Source organism: Haliotis rufescens, unplaced genomic scaffold (assembly GCF_023055435.1).
Source record: "Haliotis rufescens isolate VD_foot unplaced genomic scaffold, xgHalRufe1.0.p SCAF_8, whole genome shotgun sequence".
NCBI classification, from domain to species: Eukaryota; Metazoa; Mollusca; class Gastropoda; order Lepetellida; family Haliotidae; genus Haliotis; species Haliotis rufescens.
In genome coordinates, this window is record NW_025964372.1 from 48,675,323 (window position 1) to 48,697,426 (window position 22,104).

Genomic DNA, 22,104 nt, shown 5'->3' on the forward strand with positions numbered 1-22,104 from the left:
CTGAGAGTCACTGATGACAACTAAGGCATGGAGAGGCGGTGGGGTAGCGCAGTGGTTAAAGTTTTCGCTCGAGATTGATTCCCCACATTGGTACAATGTGTGAAGCCAATTTCTACGTCATCCGTAAAGCACGAAATAAACAGGGGGAAAGTTGAGGACCTTGTAGGACGTCTGTACTTTAACACAGACGTGATCACTTTGAGGGTCCTTTTAGTGTACACCTGCAGGTGCTCGGCCAGCCATAAACCCGCTTGATCATTACCGCCTCAAATCTGGAGTTAGTGCGTGTAAGTGAATTGTCAACTGTGTAAGATCAATGTACACAACTTGAAGAGGGCCTCGTCTATGACGTATAGCCACGTTAACACTGTTCCCGTCAGTGGGTTGGAGTGAGTGAGTGAGTATGGTTTTACGCCGCTTTTAGCAATATTCCAGCAATATCACGGCGGGGGTCACCAGAAATGGGCTTCACACATTGTACCCATGTCGGGAATCGAACCCGGGTCTTCGGCATGACGAGCGAACGCTTTAACCACTAGGCTACCCGACCGCCCCTCAGTTGGTTGGAGGTGTGCCGACGTGGAGCTTGATTGAACACCCTATCAAACATACCATGTCGTCGTAATCATCATCATCATCATCATCATCATCATCATCATCACCATCGTCATGATGCATGTCGTCGTATCCAAACTGCGTGGATCGATGTTCATGATGCCAATCACAGGATTGTCTGGTCCAGACTCGATTATTTACAGAACGCCATCGTATACCTGGAATATGCGGCGTCAAACAACAAACAAAACAAAATCTTCACTATAAGGCGCCATGTGGTAAAATATCTCAGATACATCGATCAACGCCTTTGCAATTGCTGTCAACCATAATTCATATGCACCATATTATAAAGACAAGTCTGTTCTCTGCCATACATTAAACTCCAATCTTTCATTAATACATACATTAGCAATAATCCTTCACAGTGAGCAAGGTGTCTGTCATGTCCTTGATCAGAGAAAAAGTGCGAAAAACCTTTCCATATTCATAAGAAATCTCATTGAAATGAGTTTATAGGTGATTAGTAGCGCAATCCATCAGACTGGCAGACCCTCAATCACAAGTACCGCAGCCCGTTCAAAGGTCTGCCCGACACTCACGCGAGGCGCTGTATGCTAGGGTACCCGCTATCTACGTGGGTGAGTACATGGGACTATTTCACGGTGATTGAATCTGACCTACTTTAGCTCTAGTGTTTCAATATGGCAACGCTTAGCAGTCACTCGTAATCCCACTATACCTTCGAGTAATGCAGGCGGAATAACGATAGGTCTACACCAGAGATATCAGGCAAAGAGATCCAGACGGCAATCGAACGAAACCCTGTGGGTGAGGAGACGATGGTCGATCATGTGCCGCCACCCCCGGGCGAGAATGAGTGGACATACCTGTGGGGGAGTGATTAGACAGGTAAGAATGTAAATTTCATTAGCTATGACTCACCTGTGTGTGCAAGTGATCTATGACACGTCAGGTATTCGTTATCTATACCTGTCTATGTAAGTAGCGATTACCTGAGGTAAGGCAATGTACGGTCGTGTTTGTGTTATTTACACGATAATAGAATCAACAAAGTCGTGACATATGGTTAGGCATGCACGTGTATCCTCTAAAGACACATATTCCATGTTTTATTAGGATTGTATAAACCTGTAAACCACACTTAAGCATGCATGTAAAGGCAGTCGATTTAAAATGGCGTGCAAGGCTTAGGTTACGTATGCTTTTAAAGCGGAAGCGATCACGACTTACGATAGGAATATCAAACCCCGTACGTTGCCAGCTCACTTGGAGTCAGTGGACATGGTGCTTACCTGAACCAACGTGACTTTTACAAACACCAGCTATGTTCTTCGCTAAATCCTCAACGTGAATCCCCTGAACGAAATAAAATGACAAATCCTGTATCTTCTCATTAACAACGTAGGGAGGTGGGACGGACGGAAGCTGGTTGTTAAAGTGTTAGTTACACCAGTTCGATTCTCCACAAAGATTCAGCATTTTAAAAAAAAGAGAGTCCAAAACACCACACACACACACACACACACACACACACACACACACACACACACACATATGCGCGCGCACGCAGACACACACACACACCGATTCAATGTATGAAGCGTAAACCCGACTCACTAACTCACTATTAACAACGCTATGTAGCCACACCCTTTACCCTGTCCCAGACGGCGGCCATGTTTAAAGTTGTCGCGTGTATATTTTCGAGTCGTGTTAACCCTACAAACGAGCACAACTCGAGTGCACCAATCACGTGCAGGTCAGATTCTTTGACAGATCGACGTCGAGCGGGACTTGAGATCGTATTTGTTGGTTACGTCTCGGTGATTAAATCGCGGGCCGTGTTCACAAAGCGACCGTAGTGCTACGTCTGTCTTAAGCCGGGGCGGTCGGGTAGCCTAGTGGTCAAAGCTTTCGCTCGTCACGCCGAAGTCCCGGGTTCGATTCCCGACGTGATATTGCTGGAATATTGCTAAAAGCGGCGTAAAACCATACTCACTCACTCACTGTCTTAAGCCGTATACGTAAACATACATTTAGACTTACGACACAATGGTCGCTTTGTGGAACGTGGCTTAAGACCCCAGACCGATCGAAATGTTAATTACACAATTTTGAATTCATAATTGTCCCAAACATGCAAACACGTTGAACAAACATAAATTTTAAAGATTGTTCATATCTTATTATGAAACAAAACCAATCTCATGTGTAGGCCTTATCTTAGGAACATATCAATTTGTAAGACCAATTGCCAATATATTAATACACACTTATGATAATGAAACATGATAACCCTGCCCTGCCCTGCCCTGCCCTGCCCTGCCCTGATATATACCCCCTGCCCTGCCCTGATATATACCAATGTACATACTCCATCAATACCACTGTGAACCATCTTGGCATGAGGGTAAAAGGTTTTCGTAAACTTATTTTTCATATTGACCATAAAATAGGCGTGTAAGTAGGTAATACGTTCAAGACTTTTTTTACTTTTGCAATATTTTTGTTCCCCTATAAAGCAAATAAAAAACATGTTCAATTTAACGTTATAATACACATTTGGAAAGCGGGATACAGCATTATTGAAATCTTATCATTTGAAAGTAGTGTTTTAATACTTATGTCAATTATCAAAGTTTTTACATGTATTTGGGGCCAGTGAGCATTTACTTGGTTGAGACAAAGGTATTTATTTTAATTACCTTTTAGGGAAATTGATTTTTTTAATGTGTTTTTTTTAATGGTATTACTTTTTATAATACTTTTAAATATTAATAGAACGTTACAAAACCAATGAAAATAACAATTATGGGATAATTTAACATACCTATCGATCCATATCGGTTAAGGACATGTACCTACGTTGTCCCTATGTGTATTGACCGTGTTAGTGGCACATGAAAAATAAAATTCATCATAATGAAAAAAAACAATTTTTTTAAAAGTTCAATTTCGGGGGGGGGGGGACTAAGACTATTTTCTCCGATATGAAACGAAAATGTAAAACTCAACTTTTGATAGGGATAGTCCCACATTTCATTCCATTTAAATATACACTTGACCCGTTATAAATATCAGTTGTGTATACCATGGAAAGATAAAAAATATCCCTTTCAAACGTTGAGTAGTATATATAGCATTAGGGGCGGTCGGGTAGCCTAGTGGTTAAAGCGTTCGCTCGTCACGCCGAAGACCCGGGTTCTATTCCCGACATGGGTACAATGTGTGAAGCCCATTTCTGGTGTCCCCCGCCGTGATATTGCTGGAATATTGCTAAAAGCGGCGTAAAACCATACTCACTCACTCATATTTAGCATTAGTATTTGGAAGGAATGTGTACAACCTAACATATACAATTTCCGTTCAAATTATCATCTTTGAGTTGCGTCCCTTAGCTGACAGGATCTGCTTGTCGGGGGTTCGAGTCTCAGTTTCGCGGTTATTACGACCATTAGTGTCAGTGTTCGGGGGCTTCTTCAATGAGCTAAAAAGTGGCGCTAGGGTAGCAGAGCGGTTAAAGTGTTTGCTCGTCTAACTAGAACAAAGTACTCCGTGATGTAGTAGATAGAGCGTCTGCTCGGAGACCAGATCCATGGTGGTTCCATTCCCTGACCGCGTCGTACCAAAACACGATAAAAGATGCATACTTGTTGTTACCCTGACTGGCGCTCGGCATTCAGGGGCTAAAACAAGGACTGGTCGGCTCGGAGTCAGTATACTGTGTCTGAGTGGGGTATCCATGTTAAACTATAGCATGGTATCTCGGTGGGCTACCACTTAAAACTCGGCCTACGTCCGATCTAGTACAAACAGCCACACACATGAATACACGTCGCTATTTAAGTGAAATAATCTCGAATGCGACAATAAAGCCAATTTTACACCACATCACCTATACGAATCGGTTCAGTACACAATTGATTATTGATGTGCCTATTGACTATAAGTAGATCCATCGGGACTACGGTAATATCACGGTGAGATTAGCCCAGTAATCCCACCTGTAACTCTCCTTGATCTTCGCTACATTGCAATCAAGCTAGCACAATGCCAGGTGCCCGTGTGGCGTTAATCCCCCATTGAGGTTAAGCCAGCTGATAAGGGGTCTTTGTACTTGCCTAATTACCCTTTGACGATGTCGCTGTGCGTCGGTGCGAATATCTAGGATTGTGTCGTCTCCATTATCTCGGTTACCTGGTTCAGTGACGCTCCAAGACAGTGTTTCTCAATGCAGCAGTTTAACACATGCAAGGTAACATTTGACAAACTATAGGTACTATTTAACAAAGCGTCCGGGGATGGGCGTCTGCCTGGAGAGCAGAAAGACAATGGTTCGATCCCAGGCCGCGTTATACCAAATGAGTGAGTGTGGTTTTACGCCCTTCTAGTAATAGTCCAGCACTATCACGACGGGGGACACCAGAAATGGGCTTCACACATTGTACCCATGTCGGGTATACCAAATGACGTTAGCAGATGGTACTTGTTGTTATCCTGCCTGTCCTTGGCATTTAGGGACTATAACAAGGGCTGGTCGGCTCGGAGTCTTGTTTGAGTGGGATATCCATATTAAACTGCGGCATGGTATCTCAGCGGAGTAGCTCTATGAAACAAACACCTCACCTCACATTGTTTCAGTAATGTTTCAATCAATGTTAGGCAAGCTTAATGTTGTTATAAGTAACAAGTTTACCAACACTTACGAACTTACTTCAAACTCCAATACCGCCTCCGTGGTCTAGTGGTAGAGCGTCCGCCCGGATAGCGGGAGGTCCGGGGTTCGATTCCCGGCCGCTTCATACCAAAAGACATTAACAGATGGTACTTGTTGTTACCCTGTCTGGCGCTCGGCTTTAAGGGTCTAAAACAAGAACTGGTCGGCTCGGAGTCAGTATACTGTCATGTTAAACTGCGGCATGGTATCTCAGTAGGCTAGCACTATAAATCGGCATCAGTCCGGACAAGTACAAGCAGCCACACAAACATACACACGTACATGCACGTCGCTATATAAGTGCAATAATCTTGGACGCGACGTTAAACCCCTTTTCAGCTCACCTCACCTCAAACTGCAATAACTGAAATACTGTTCAAAGTGGCGCTAAACCCAACTTACTCACTCACTCACTACTGTCAAACCTCCCACGGGAACTGCCGTAACATAAAGACATGTGTGTCAATCCGATATTAATCACAATTGTGAGCAGTATTGTCAAGGTACCTGCTGTTCAAATGACCCATAAATATTACGAATATATCAAACGTATTACAATAAACAATAGCCCCGTGTTGCCGAGAGAGACCAGGCGTAGGTATTCAAAGTCACGTTTGAAAAGCCCGATCTCATTACAACAGGTAAACGGCCATATCTAATATAGAAACGCATGTCGAGGGATTTCCCAGGTCTTAATTGACTGTCACTCCATGTAAGGCAGAGTGTCTTGTGTGCCATACATACTATTAGCGCATTTAAAGAGCTCTGTGGACTGAGCGAGATAATACCTATCAGGTCTATACAAGCGAGAGTGTGTGATATTGACGTGGGCAGCCGAACAAAGGGGTATATTCATGAGTTTATCGTGGGTTGTAGTCGGGTATATAAAGTGAGGGTTTCTACCCGCGGTACTCGATGGTGCTGCCTGGTGGACGAAATGGTCGACACAGTAAGGTTCCTGAGAAACCAACTTCAAGACATGCCAGGTAGGCCCCGAAGACATTTTTCATTAGCTTTTACTTAATAGATCCAGTGCATTTTAATACATTCAAATGCAAATAATGATATGATATTATTAAATGTATTGATTACCCAACATACTAAATATGATTAGACAGGCCGATCGAGTGAGAAGTTTGGAACATGGTTTATTGTAAAAAGGGAAAACAGGAATGGACACAAGTGCATTACATATCTCCGTATATAGAAAAAAACATATTATTACATAAGGGAAATTAACCATTTACAAGGGAAGTGATATTGTGGAAACACAGTGCATAATAAATACTGGTTGGTTGGTTTGTTGTTTTACGCCGCACTCAGCAATATTCCAGCTATATAACAGCGGTCTGTAAATAGACAATCCAGTGATTGATATCATAAGCATCGATCCACGCAATTGGGACCGATGACATGCTTCAACCAAATCAGCGAGCCTGACCACCCGATCCCGTTAGTAATAATAAATATGTACTGGGTTTTATTTGTATTTTCTTTTTTTTGTCTTTGTGTGTGTGTGTGTGTGTGTGTGTGTGTGTGTGTGTGTGTGTGTGTGTGTGTGTGTGTGTGTGTGTGTGTGTGTGTTTGTTTATTTTTCAGCACAGTGTACATATCCCTTACATCAGCATACTAAATACTGTGGTGACGTAAGGGATATGTACACTGTGCTGAAAAATGAAAAGAAAACCATTTCATACATATGCAAATATTATACAGTTCATGTTTTAATATAGATTTGACATTATTATTTACAATTAAGAAACAATACTATTCTAAGTACTGAATCTTTTGGCTTTTTTAATACATTTGTATACAAACAAGAATATATTTGTATTTTGTAAAATATTAAATTTCAGGCCACCAAATATAATACTGTGTAACGTTATTTGTCCAATATATAGACATTGTTACGTCCTTTAGTTGTATTACAAGTTAATAAATTAAAACTGAACTATAAAGAAACATCCTACAATCTTATTATATGATGATACTGATTAACGGTAGTAGAAATATGGATGGACCATCTTACTCGGGATTAACAAGTGCCGCCCGTCTGTTATTCTGTGATAATACTGATTAACGGTAGTAGAATTGTAGATGGACCATCTTACTCGGGATTAACCAGTGCCGCCCGTCTGTTATTCTGTGATAATACCGAATAACGGTAGTAGAAATGTAGATGGACCATCTTACTCGGGATTAACAAGTGCCGCCCGTCTGTTATTCTGTGATAATACTGAATAACGGTAGTAGAAATGTAGATGGACCATCTTACTCGGGATTAACAAGTGCCGCCCGTCTGTTATTCTGTGATAATACTGAATAACGGTAGTAGAAATATGGATGGACCATCTTACTCGGGATTAACAAGTGCCGCCCGTCTCTTATTCTGTGATAATACTGAATAACGGTAGTAGAAATGTAGATGGACCATCTTACTCGGGATTAACAAGTGCCGCCCGTCTGTTATTCTGTGATAATACTGAATAACGGTAGTAGAAATATGGATGGACCATCTTACTCGGGATTAACAAGTGCCGCCCGTCTCTTATTCTGTGATAATACTGAATAACGGTAGTAGAAATGTAGATGGACCATCTTACTCGGGATTAACAAGTGCCGCCCGTCTCTTATTCTGTGATAATACTGAATAACGGTAGTAGAAATATGGATGGACCATCTTACTCGGGATTAACAAGTGCCGCCCGTCTGTTATTCTGTGATAATACTGATTAACGGTAGTAGAATTGTAGATGGACCATCTTACTCGGGATTAACCAGTGCCGCCCGTCTGTTATTCTGTGATAATACCGAATAACGGTAGTAGAAATGTAGATGGACCATCTTACTCGGGATTAACAAGTGCCGCCCGTCTGTTATTCTGTGATAATACTGATTAACGGTAGTAGAAATGTAGATGGACCATCTTACTCGGGATTAACAAGTGCCGCCCGTCTGTTATTCTGTGATAATACTGAATAACGGTAGTAGAAATGTAGATGGACCATCTTACTCGGGATTAACAAGTGCCGCCCGTCTGTTATTCTGTGATAATACTGAATAACGGTAGTAGAAATATGGATGGACCATCTTACTCGGGATTAACAAGTGCCGCCCGTCTCTTATTCTGTGATAATACTGAATAACGGTAGTAGAAATGTAGATGGACCATCTTACTCGGGATTAACAAGTGCCGCCCGTCTGTTATTCTGTGATAATACTGAATAACGGTAGTAGAAATATGGATGGACCATCTTACTCGGGATTAACAAGTGCCGCCCGTCTGTTATTCTGTGATAATACTGAATAACGGTAGTAGAAATGTAGATGGACCATCTTACTCGGGATTAACAAGTGCCGCCCGTCTGTTATTCTCTGATAATACTGAATAACGATAGTAGAATTGTAGATGGACCATCTTACTCGGGATTTACAAGTGCCGCCCGTCTCTTATTCTGTGATAATACTGAATAACGGTAGTAGAAATGTAGATGGACCATCTTACTCGGGATTAACAAGTGCCGCCCGTCTGTTATTCTGTGATAATACTGAATAACGGTAGTAGAAATATGGATGGACCATCTTACTCGGGATTAACAAGTGCCGCCCGTCTGTTATTCTGTGGTAATACTGATTAACGGTAGTAGAATGTTATGTTTGCATATATTGTTAATCTAGTTTTACATGTACCCGTCTTATTAATGTCAGCTTTGCTACAATTGATGAAACCGACTACAAAGGCAACCCGAAAAAGATCCAACTTTGCGTTTTATCTGTGTAATGTTGAATATATAAATTGCAAAGGTGATTGGCTGATCAAGCAATATTGCTTTGCGATAAGAGGACTGTTTTCGGATTGGCTGATAATTGTGTGGGCGGGGCGTGTGTTGCATTAGTGCGTTGAACGATATCACATCGTTGTCTTTTGTGAGTTATTGATTTGATATACAGATTGTGAAGCTATTATTGTTGACTAGTTTATTTATGAGAATGGGCTTCAAAATATATTTTTTACGGTTAAATGAGGTAAAAATAAGTACGCGGAATTCCGACAACAATTCTGAAGTAAATCCCTGTTTACCCCGCCCCCAGTGCGTAAAGACATAATACTGTTTTACGCCGCAGTGATTGATCGTGAAAGGACCCTGGTTGTGATGAGTATACTCATTCAACCCTGATAGTCGAGGACCACGGATGCTTAACCCTAATCCCAACCCTAATCCTAATCCTAACCTAAGCTTTAGTTGTAAAACAAACTTGCAGATTGTTTCGAGTAGTTATTACCATTTATTATGGGTGAGTGAGTGAGTGAGTGAGTATAGTATTTCGCCGTTTTTAGCAATATTCGAGCAATATCACGGCGGGGAATACCAGAATTGGGCTTCACACAGTGTACCCATGTGGGGAATCGAACCCGGGCTTTCGGCGTGACGAGCAAACGCTTTTACCACTTGGCTACCGCCGCCCCCATTAATATGAAGTTAAAACGACTTACATTGGGTTTGGAAATCAAATGTAGCTACATACACGCCCTACAGGGCATTCCCACGTGTCCTCGTCCTTCAGGAAACACCGGGTGTCTCGGAATTACCACATGACCATCTTACTCGGTATTACCAGGTGTCCGTCTTACTCGGTATTACCAGGTGTCCGTCTTACTCGGTGTTTACAGGTGTCCTTCGTTCTCGGTATTACCAGGTGACAATCCTACTCGGTATAAACAGGTGGCCGTCTTACTCGGTTTAACAGGAGTCCGTCGTACTCGGTATTTACAGGTGTCCGTCCTATTCAGTATTTACAGGTGTCCGTCGTACTCGGTATTTACAGGTGTCCGTCTTATTCAGTATTTACAGGTGTCCGTCGTACTCGGTATTTACAGGTGTCCGTCTTATTCAGTATTTACAGGAGTCCGTCGTACTCGGTATTTACAGGTGTCCGTCCTATTCAGTATTTACAGGTGCCCGACTTACTCGGTATTAACAGGTGTCCGTCTTATTCAGTATTTACAGGTGTCCGTCGTACTCGGTATTTACAGGTGTCCGTCTTATTCAGTATTTACAGGTGTCCGTCGTACTCGGTATTAACAGGTGTCCGTCTTATTCAGTATTTACAGGTGTCCGTCGTACTCGGTATTTACAGGTGTCCGTCTTATTCAGTATTTACAGGTGTCCGTCGTACTCGGTATTTACAGGTGTCCGTCTTATTCAGTATTAACAGGTGTCCGTCTTATTCAGTATTTACAGGTGTCCGTCTTATTCAGTATAAGGAGTAAGTCCCCTGTTTTACAAAGTGACAATCAGCTGGAAATCAATCCTACCTAAATCTTTGTTTCTCACGCTGATATACACAGCACTACAGGCCACTTACAGTCAACATGAGAGAAAGCATCTATGAACATTTACCAATGTTATATGTGTCCAACACAGACACCCCTCGGTAATATCATTCACCGCCTTCTTAATTCAGCGATTTGGAGTAGCTACTCACCCAGACAATGTGCGGAGTAGGTCCTTTCACACTCGAGTATGCAGTTACTCCCAAACACAATCAAATAGCGTATCAATAAAACACTCCTCTATTTCCGATCAGACAAGAAATGTCGACAATGTTGTCTCAATAAAGATCTTATGTATAGAATATGTATATATATATTTAGCACAGGGAAAAGGACTTAACAGAACCGGAAGTTAACGGTACTGTAGAATGAAGTACAGCTGTGTGGCATGCATGTGGGAACAGGGGGGACAGTTCTATGGACATACAACTTCTGTGTTACAAAGACATATGCTATATATCCATAGAACTATCTCCCCTATTCATCATACCGACTTCTAAATGCCACTTAGAGAAAGAATACATGTGGTATTTGGTATGACTGAGTGGTATGCATGTGGGAGTTGGTATGACGGAGTGGTATGCATGTGGGAGTTGGTGTGACCGAGTGGTATGCACGTGGGAGTTGGTATGACTGAGTGGTTTGCACGTGGGAGTTGGTATGACTGAGGGGTATGACCGAGTTGTATGACTGAGTGGTATACACGTGGGAGTTGGTATGACTGAGTGGTATGCATGTGGGAGTTGGTATGGCGAAGTGGTATGCACGTGGGAGTTGGTATGACTGAGTGGTATGCATGTGGGAGTTGGTATGACTGAGTGGTATGCATGTGGGAGTTGGTATGACCGAGTGGTATGCATGTGGGAGTTGGTATGACTGAGTGGTATGCACGTGGGAGTTGGTATGACGGAGTGGTATGCACGTGGGAGTTGGTATGACTGAGTGGTATGCATGTGGGAGTTGGTATGACTGAGTGGTATGCATGTGGGAGTTGGTATGACTGAGTGGTATGCATGTGGGAGTTGGTATGACGGAGTGGTATGCATGTGGGAGTCGGTATGGCGGAGTGGTATGCATGTGGGAGTTGGTATGACTGAGTGGTATGGACGTGGGAGTTGGTATGACTGAGTGGTATGCATGTGGGAGTTGGTATGACCGAGTGGTATGCATGTGGGAACAAGGGGGACAGTTCTGTGGATATACAACTTCTGTGTTACAAAGAATGCTACATATTACTGTGTGGTATGCACGTGGGAGTTGGTATGACTGAGTGGTATGGACGTGGGAGTAGGTATGACGGAGTGGTATGCACGTGGGAGTTGGTATGACGGAGTGGTATGCATGTGGGAGTTGGTATGACTGAGTGGTATGCACGTGGGAGTTGGTATGACGGAGTGGTATGCACGTGGGAGTTGGTATGACTGAGTGGTATGCATGTGGGAGTTGGTATGACTGAGTGGTATGCACGTGGGAGTTGGTATGACGGAGTGGTATGCATGTGGGAGTCGGTATGGCGGAGTGGTATGCATGTGGGAGTTGGTATGACTGAGTGGTATGGACGTGGGAGTTGGTATGACTGAGTGGTATGCATGTGGGAGTTGGTATGACCGAGTGGTATGCATGTGGGAACAAGGGGGACAGTTCTGTGGATATACAACTTCTGTGTTACAAAGAATGCTACATATTACTGTGTGGTATGCACGTGGGAGTTGGTATGACTGAGTGGTATGGACGTGGGAGTAGGTATGACGGAGTGGTATGCACGTGGGAGTTGGTATGACGGAGTGGTATGCATGTGGGAGTTGGTATGACTGAGTGGTATGCACGTGGGAGTTGGTATGACGGAGTGGTATGCACGTGGGAGTTGGTATGACTGAGTGGTATGCATGTGGGAGTTGGTATGACTGAGTGGTATGCACGTGGGAGTTGGTATGACGGAGTGGTATGCATGTGGGAGTCGGTATGGCGGAGTGGTATGCATGTGGGAGTTGGTATGACTGAGTGGTATGGACGTGGGAGTTGGTATGACTGAGTGGTATGCATGTGGGAGTTGGAATGACCGAGTGGTATGCATGTGGGAACAAGGGGGACAGTTCTGTGGATATACAACTTCTGTGTTACAAAGAATGCTACATATTACTGTGTGGTATGCACGTGGGAGTTGGTATGACCGAGTGGTATGCATGTGGGAACAAGGGGGACAGTTCTGTGGATATACAACTTCTGTGTTACAAAGAATGCTACATATTACTGTGTGGTATGGACGTGGGAGTAGGTATGACTGAATGGTATGCATGTGGGAGTTGGTATGACCGAGTGGTATGCATGTGGGAGCAAGGGAGACAGTTCTATAGATATACAACTTCTGTGTTACAAAGAATGCTACATATTACTGTGTGGTATGCACGTGGGAGTTGGTATGACCGAGTGGTATGCATGTGGGAGCAAGGGAGACAGTTCTATAGATATACAACTTCTGTGTTACAAAGAATGCTACATATTACTGTGTGGTATGGACGTGGGAGTTGGTATGACTGAGTGGTATGCATGTGGGAACAAGGGGGACAGTTCTGTGGATATACAACTTCTGTGTTACAAAGAATGCTACATATTACTGTGTGGTATGCACGTGGGAGTTGGTATGACTGAGTGGTATGCATGTGGATAAAGGGGGACAGTTCTGTGGATATACAACTTCTGTGTTACAAAGAATGCTACATATTACTGTGTGGTATGGACGTGGGAGTTGGTATGACTGAGTGGTATGCATGTGGGAACAAGGAAGACAGCTCTATGGACATACAACTTCTGTGTTACAAAGAATGCTACATATGACTGTGTGGTATGCACGTGGGAGTTGGTATGACTGAGTAGTATGCATGTGGGAGTTGGTATGACTGAGTGGTATGCATGTGGGAGTTGGTATGACTGAGTGGTATGCATGTAGGAGTTGGTATGACGGAGTGGTATGCATGTGGGAGTTGGTATGACGGAGTGGTATGACGGAGTGGTATGCATGTGGGAGTTGGTATGACGGAGTGGTATGCACGTGGGAGTTGCCATGACGGAGTGGTATGACGGAGTGGTATGCACGTGGGAGTTGGTATGACCGAGTGGTATGACTAAGTGGTATGCATTTGGGAGTTGGTATGACCGAGTGGTATGACCGAGTGGTATGCATGTGGGAGTTACCCAGCTGAATATCGGAGGCCGACAATGCTCCACTTCTGGTTGCTGGTTATGAATCATAATACATAAGTGGCATTTCAAGACATCGGTAACGTAAATATCTTCTTTTTGGACGTATGTGGTTCTGTTTTTTCTGGTTTAGATGAAAATTGGTCATGCGCCAAACACAACACTGTCGACACTGTGTGTCGAATGAAGGAAGAGGGCGGGCAGTCAATGTTGACCACAAAATGTGCGGAAATGTGTCAAAGATTTAAGTGAGGTGAGGTGAGGTGAGGTGAAACTGGGTTAAACGTCGTTGGGTTATAGCGACGTTCATGCACGTGCGTGTGTGGCTGCTTGTACTAGTCCGGACTGATGCCGATTTATAGTGCTAGCACACTGAGATACCATGCCGCAGTTTTACATGAATATCCCACTCAGACACAGTATACTGACTCCGAGCCGACCAGTCCTTGTTTTAGCCCCTTAATGCCGAGCGCCAGACAGGGTAACAACAAGTACCATCTTTTAACGTCGTTTGGTATGACGTGGCCGGGGATCGAACCCCGGACCTTCCGCTCTCCGGGCGTACGCTCTACCTCGAGACCACGGAGGCGGTCTCAAAGATTTAGGAGTTTAGCAGGATCGTTTTCCGGTGTTTCAACATAAGCATTTATATTAGGAAGTGTAGTTAACATAGTACGACTATAAGGGATCGTGGGTGGCCCAGTCGTCTAATGGGCCGCAGTTCGCAATGATTGAGGGTTCGAATCCCGATTCGGCACGATTATGTTTCAAGCTTTGTCAGCACCATATCCGTGTTCGTATGTTTCACCAAAGTGGTGAACGTCTAAGACCTGCCTCACATCGGGTTTTCTCTCTAGTTGTAATGTAACTGGAATACTGTTCAAAGCGGCGTCAAACATAACTCACTCGGATTTGCTCATGATTAGAATTTCTATTTCACGTTCACTATCTCTCCGAAGGCAAGTGTCCTTGTTCGAAATATGTTTGTGTCCACCGAGCAGTGAATGGGTACCCGGTAGGGTCAGATGGTAATGTTACTTTGGTAATGTTTTACATGGCGCCTCACAGGTACCGTGGGTTGGAAACTCCTGAGGGAGCTGAGAAGGAAAAACGACTGCATACTGATCCATAGACGGGGTAATTATAATAATATATAACGCCTTGGACATTCACTGTGTGGAATGTGGTGCATTGTGGTAATAGTAGTTGTAGTAGTAGTTGTAGTAGAAGTAGTAGCAGCAGTAGTAGTAGTAGTAGAAGTAGTAGCAGCAGCAGTAGTAGTAGTAGTAGTAGTAGAAGTAGTAGCAGCAGCAGTAGTAGTAGAAGTAGTAGTAGTAGTAGTAGTAGTAGAAGTATTACTAGTAGTAGTAGAAGTAGTAGTAGTAGAAGTAGTAGCAGCAGTAGTAGTAGAAGTAGTAGTAGAAGTAGTAGTAGTAGTAGCAGCAGCAGTAGTAGTAGTAGTGGTAGTAGTAGTAGTAAAAGTAGTAGCAGCAGTAGTAGTAGTAGTAGTAGAAGTAGTAGCAGCAGTAGTAGTAGTAGAAGTAGTAGAAGTAGTAGCAGCAGTAGTAACAGTAGTAGCAGCAGTAGTAGTAGTAGTAGCAGTAGTAGTGGTAGTAGAAGTAGTAGCAGCAGCAGTAGTAGTAGTGGTGGTAGTAGTACAAGTAGTAGTAGTAGTAATAGCTGTAGTAGTAGTAGTAGTAGTAGTAGTAGCTGTAGTAGTAGTAGTAGTAGTAGTGGTGGGGGTGGTGGTGGTGGTGGTGGTAGCAGTAGAAGTAGTAGTAGTAGAAGTAGTAGAAAATGTGCAAGTGCCAATTGTAAGTCACAACTTTCAGGACAATATATTTTAAAAGATTCTGTAGTTCCAGAATTTGAGAGCCTTCGCCTTTTAGTGTCGTCTGCATGTGGAATTTGGAGTTCCTGTTTTGTTCCCCCGCGGCATGTCTCGCGACTCGAATGTCGACAGTGAGCCTGCTGAGTGAGTGAGTGAGCACCATACCCGTGCTCGTGGGTTTTACTGAAGTGATAAACGTCTGAGACCTACATCACTTCGGGCTTTCCTCCCACATCAAGCTGACACGCCGTGATTTAACTGGAATGCTGTTAAAAGAGGAGTTAAACCCAACTCACTCACTCACCCACTCATTTGACTTCAGACTAAACCATGCTCTGTGCCAGTCATGACTCATGACACAGATCACGGGAAGAACGCGACAGTGGTGTGAAGGAAATCAGACCACACACACGGATGTGAAACTCTCCATAGTCATGTGGCTGCGAGCGGCCATATTAGCAGCGCGTGCAGCGTTTGTGCATTACCAACACAAACTAAAAGAAGAGAACGTGCACATGTATTATTTAAAGCCCTTGTTCAAAACGAACTTACTGCTAAATATACCGCAATCACCTGACTGCCGATCTTTACCGGGATTGTTTGTCTGTTTGTTTAACGCCGCACTCAGCAATATTACAGCTATATGACGGCGGTCTGTAAATAATCGAGTCTGGACCAGACAATCCTGTGATTGACATCATGAGCATCAATCCACGCAATTGGGATACGATGACATGCATCAACCAAGTCAGCAACATGACCACCCGATCCTGTTAGTCGTCTCTTACGACAAGCATAGTCGCCTTTTACGGCAAGCATGGGATGCTGAAGACCTATTCTTCACGGGTCTTACCCGAATTGATTAACCACGTGATCAAAACTCAGTGATTATGTTCATCGGCAGCAAAATTGACATTTCTTGAAAAGAGCACTTTGCATGTTTTGTCATTACTGTAAGTATTCTTCATTATCGCCGGAATGGCTTAGTTGCACTTTATAAGTATTAGAATAAACAGCTATCTTCAGTAATTAATAGGTTTATTAATAGGTGTCTTGGTTTTCTTAGTGACGACATGAAGTGGATTTAAAAGAACCTTTATGACAATCAATAACACTCCGATACATTGCAAGGGATTTACCATAAGTAAAAATACTTCTTTGTGTGACACTGAGACGAATAAGGAAATGAACATGACGCACGTCCTGGCAAATCGATGTTTGGCACAGATCCACTGTAGGAGGATGTAACTGACACGTATATACTAGTACAGTGAGGTTCGTCTTTAGTGTCAGCGAGCAACATCGTCAACGTGATAGTTATCGCAGGGACTAACGTCAGAGATATGTCTGGGACGCTCGAGGATGGTAAGGTTTGTCTGCTACATACCAGTGTACTATGTGAGGACGTAGATAAGACGGGGGGATGTGACATTAAGTTGTATGTATTGTGTTATATTGACAAATGCAGCTATGCACGGTCGTGTGGGGAATCCAGCATACGTGTATCGACATGCATTGGATTGCGCGCTTCATGAATTTTCAACATCAATGTCCACAGAACCGGACAGATAAACTGACGACCAAAAGACACTTTACCATAATTCCCCAAATAAGCTATAATCATACGCTACAACTTTTCATAAATGTTTATAATCATTCGATGAATATCAAGATCGCTTACGATATTTCCTTACATTTATATCAACCAATGAAAACACAACTACATTTTTCTGTTTCCGTGTTTTGTTTATTCCAAGCAGTTAGATAATGTGATCATGCTTCGTGACGTCAGAGGATTCAGGCTCAATACATCCGGGTCCCATTGATTGTCAGTAAAAACCGAGCCCTATATATAGGCAGCGGCTACACAATGGCGGCTTCCGTACACTGATTCCAATATGGCGGTACATCGACTCTAAGTTACTCCAGGTACTGTCAACCACCTTTAGGAAGCTACTTAATGCGACACCATATGCTTACTGTTTACGCGAATGACGGGACTGGATTAAGCGGATATAGAATTTTTAAATGCAAATTAGACCCTGCCCACCTCCAAAGGTAGAGATGAGAATTGCCACCACATTTACACCACCTACTACAGGAATCGCCAGTTCCACACACGAGTGGGTCGGTGGGGGAGCCAGGTGGTTCGATTCCCCACGTGGGTACAATGTGTGAAGTCCATTTTCCCGTGTCCCCCGCCGTGATATTGCTGGAATAGTGCTAAAAGCGGCGTAAAACCATACTCACTCACTCCACACAAGAGTAATTTTATCGAACAAGGGTGACGTTTAACATCACGATCAAGATCAGTTCAGTGTTAATAATGCTTGGCCAATGCGATACCATGTCGCTGTTTAACATATATACCCACTCAGACACAGTATACTGACTCCGGGTCGACCAGTCCTTGTTTTGTTCTCTTAATGCCGAGCGCTAGGCAGGGTAACAACAAGTAACATCTTTTAACGTCTTTTGGTTTGGCGCGGCCGGGGATCGAACCACCGACCTTCCGCTTTCCGGGCAGACGCTCTTTCAACTAATCCACTTAGGCGGTCTTCTCCAACAAAAGCTTTAAAGACACTGAATATATTACACACGTTAATCATGACCTGGCGATTTACCATCTAACACGTCCCATTTTAATTCTGGAAACCCAAAAGTCCAGAAACTCTACGGTCTTTTCCCAGTCTCGGTCAAAGGTATTGACAAAAATAAGCATGCTGTTTTCATGGGAACAAACTAAGGAAGAAAAAATGGAAAAAAATGTTTAAAAACTCATGGGCGAAGATTGGCCCATGGGCGATAATATTTTCCCTTACTCAAAACTCAAAACATGGGCGAGATGGTGTAAATATTGAGTTTTTAAAGTTGTTTTTTTTCATTTTTTCTTCCTTAATATTTTCCCACGAAAACAGCATGCTTATCTTTGTAAATACCTCTGACCGAGACTGGGAAAAGACGGTAGAGTTTCTGGACTTTGGGGTTCCCAGAATTAAAATGGGACGTGTTCATGATCTGTATTTTCCTCTGAACTACAGCCAAAACCCGGCGTCAAATCATTGCCGTTATCAAAATACAAATATGTATTGTTGAGAGGAAGCCCGACCGATAACATAATTTTATATAAGAGTCCCGGATGAACGCAGTGAAGTGCTCAATGCAACTCGGGTCATTTCCTCGAATTCCATTTCCAGCTAACAAATCGGTTGATAAACCGGAGATACGGGAAAGAGGATTTTCTTAGATCAGTTTATTTATAGAAAGGAAATTCCGCGTGTTCAGGAAGTTGGCATAAAATAAATTTGAAAAACAAAATGAAATACCAGCATTAGGTATGTGTTATTCAAGTAAGTAGGTGTGATGTGTTAGTTTCTTAACACGTGATCCTCGAGAGGAAGATCCTTCATCATTAGGCCAAATGACGGTTTACTGGACGCGAAGTTCTTTTTGCCAAATCATTGTTGTAATTCGTTACATTGGGTACAGGTGTCACATAAGGTGACGCTAAGCAACGCTGTCGGCGGAGAGTAAATGGATTTTCTTCATGAGGGGTAGTCGGGTAGCGTTCGCTCGTTGTGCCGACGACTCGGGTTCGATTCCCGACATTGGTGCAGTGTGTGAAGCCCATTTCTGGTGTCCCCGGCCGTGATATAGCTGGAATATTGCTAAAAGCGGCATAAAACCAAATTCACTCACACACTCTTGTGTACATGACCTAATGTTCTTGAATATATGACCTTATGTTCTTGTGCTTATGACCATGTGTTCTTGAGTAAATGACCTTACGATGTTCCTGTCCTCTTGTCCAGAATCAACCATGGAAGTAGTGGATCCCTCCGCCTCTAAGGAGAGCGCGATGGCTGCCCTGGACTGGTGCGTTCAGAAGGGGAAACACGACCTCATCCAGGCAATACTGTCCACCCACTTCACCGACTCCAAGATCTCAGAACTTAGAAGGGAATGTGTACATGTTCTGAAGCAGGCCGTTGTTTCCGGGAAAGAAGACGTTCTCGTGTCGCTGCTCAAACACGTGGATGACGTACACATAACGTGTGATGAGGTCATCACAGAAACTGCTTACGTCAACATTAACGGGCTTCTCGGGAAAGCAGTGGAACATGGTCACGTGACTATCGTTGAGGCCCTGCTGGGACGGGGCGGTGATGTGAACAGCTGGTATCAAGGGAAACCACTCTTGCATCTTGCTCTCAGTCTACGTCATGACGAACTTGCAAAGTTATTGGTCCGGTCCGGTGGTCACGTGGACATTGTGGACCAGAGAGGGGAAACGCCACTTACCACGGCCATTTCTCGACCTGGCGAAAAGGTAGTGTGACCTACATTACATTTATTGGCTGGATTAATCAGGTGTCTTTACTTATGTCATACGTGCACATGCTCCCTCTGAAGAATACAACAATATGCTACTACTTCTATACACAGTCGAAGGAGCCGTTATTCACTTTGCCGAGTCCCAGCCCTAAAGCCAGGATCGAATCTAGATTTTGTTTTTGGTTTGTCAGCACCATACCAGTTTCCTAAAAGTGGTAGGCGTCTTCTTCTTGGTACACTTGGGCTATCCTCCTATCACGTCGTCATATGACTGAAATAGTAATCAAAGCGGCGTAAAACCCAATAGTAAACCTATAGAAAGTGTGTTCTGTGTTGTGATTGGCTAATTTGGGTCACATGACCAAATGTCAAAGGGTGAAAATATGATTTGCATTCCCTGAAGCAAGCGACCGAATCACTGTGTAGGAATCCTAATATTCTAAATAAAACAATAGGTTTACAATATCGATAAATAATATGTGTGTGTCTATTTCCGGGATTTTATCGAGTATTTGCATCTTGGAAATTCATCTCGAGACCCGAAAGCGTTAGCTTTCACTCAATGTGAAATCGGATTCCTATAAACTGGATTTGGGCGAGTCGAGTCCTAGAAGTAATTCTGGACATGTATTCGATTCCAATTTCTGGACCTCACTATAGATGTGTTAGGTTTAGTGTCCTAATTTCAACCGTTAATACATCGTTACTCCTCGTCATTATGATACAACAATTCTAACGTTTTATCAGTTTATACCGATATATTCATGGTAAGATATATTAATGTGTTGTTGTTGATTTTTGTTGTCAGGGAGACATAATCTCATGGCTCATGCAACGAGGTGCTGACCCTGAACGAAGAATGCCGAGCGGAAAACAGGCTATCCATGTAGCCGCCGGACAGTGCCCGTCCTCCGTCAGGCTTCTGGTTGAAACCGGATGTGACGTCAACGCTATCCATGACGTCACTGGTGACACCCCGCTTCACGTAGCGTGTACTCGTGCCTGCTCTGAATCCATTGTTCTTCTGATCAGGAATGGTGCTCGTTTCAATATTCAAAACAACAATGGTGAAACGCCGCTTCTGAAACTGTTGAATTACGCAACGAATCCACACGACTTCAGTTCAAAAACTAGAAAGAAACTAGCCAGGACCCTCATCGCTTTGGGATTTCGTATAGGCGATAAATTCTTGTCAAAACCGAGGAATAGAGTTGGCAGAGTTAAGCCCCTTGATGTGTATAAGGGTCTTGTCCGAGAACAATCGTTTGTGCCACGATTACAGCATTTGTGTCGGACGACCATAAGAGACCATATGCAAGGGAGACAATTCTGTGACAATGCATCCGGCCTCGAAATACCGCGTCATTTGAGATTATATCTGCAATTTAGACCATCACTGATTGACGAAACAGTTTCGTCGACAACGTAGCATTGTGACAGTGTATTACTGTTGTTAGGAAAATCCTATTCTGATTTAATAGGAAAGGTGAAAATGAAAATTCTTTTCATGATTCCTTTTCGTAACATTCAGCTTGTCTCGGAATGACACCAGTGACCACGAATGACGTTTTGTTTGTACATGTAGCCCGAAGGGATGCCGAAGGTTCTGATTGTTCAACAATAACCACTCATATTCCTGTGAAGTTTAGAATATGTTTCCTATGTACATGACTGTGGCTGTTTGTTTGCTGGTTTGTTTGTTGATACACACGCACTCAAGGTCTTGAAGGGGACTACAAGTACCATGTTACCAAACTTGTCCGAACTGAATTGTTGACATGGTCTATCTTTATGAGGGCGGTTGGGTAGCCTAGTGGTTAAAGCGTTCGCTTGTCACGTCGAAGACCCGGGTTCGATTCCCGACAATGTCTGAAACCCATTTCTGGTGTCCCCCGCCGCGATATTGCTGGAATATTGCTTAAAATCGGCGTAAAACCTCACTCACTCTGTTTTGATGAGGGTGTTTAACCGGTGTTTGTGAATTATTAAAGTTGGACGAACATTCCTAATTTCAAAAAGTCTAATATCGTTTTGGTGATTTACGGAACAGCAACCCAACAATGGGATAACTATTACAAGTTCAGAAGACGCGTGTTTATCAAGAATAGA

At 43.3% G+C, this 22,104-nt stretch overlaps 1 protein-coding gene across 5 annotated transcripts; it reads left to right on the top strand.

Moving 5' to 3' along the window:
- The first annotated feature begins 1,122 nt into the window (after positions 1-1,122).
- LOC124115143 (ankyrin repeat, PH and SEC7 domain containing protein secG-like) lies at positions 1,123-22,016 on the top strand. 5 transcript variants are annotated; one of them, XM_046476012.2, is made up of 4 exons: positions 16,795-17,025; positions 17,421-17,589; positions 19,473-19,990; positions 20,804-22,016. In XM_046476012.2, exons 3-4 carry the CDS (start codon positions 19,481-19,483, stop codon positions 21,422-21,424), a joined length of 1,131 nt encoding a protein of 376 aa, XP_046331968.2. In that variant the 5' UTR covers positions 16,795-17,025; positions 17,421-17,589; positions 19,473-19,480; the 3' UTR covers positions 21,425-22,016. The 5 variants fall into 5 exon arrangements, with proteins under 5 accessions (XP_046331967.2, XP_046331966.2, XP_046331965.2 ...); XM_046476011.2 differs by lacking the exons at positions 16,795-17,025; positions 17,421-17,589 and adding an exon at positions 1,123-1,467; XM_046476010.2 differs by lacking the exons at positions 16,795-17,025; positions 17,421-17,589 and adding an exon at positions 6,065-6,282.
- Positions 22,017-22,104: the final 88 nt, after the last annotated feature.

What these genes read in the sequence shown, in the direction of transcription:
- LOC124115143 (XM_046476010.2), top strand. Translation starts at nt 6,234, where the DNA reads ATGGTCGACACAGTAAGGTTCCTGAGAAACCAACTTCAAGACATGCCA. An exon ending in CCAACTTCAAGACATGCCAG is followed by an intron (nt 6,283 to 19,472) that starts GTAGGCCCCGAA and finishes CCTCTTGTCCAG; the next exon opens with AATCAACCATGGAAGTAGTG. An exon ending in TTTCTCGACCTGGCGAAAAG is followed by an intron (nt 19,991 to 20,803) that starts GTAGTGTGACCT and finishes TTTTGTTGTCAG; the next exon opens with GGAGACATAATCTCATGGCT.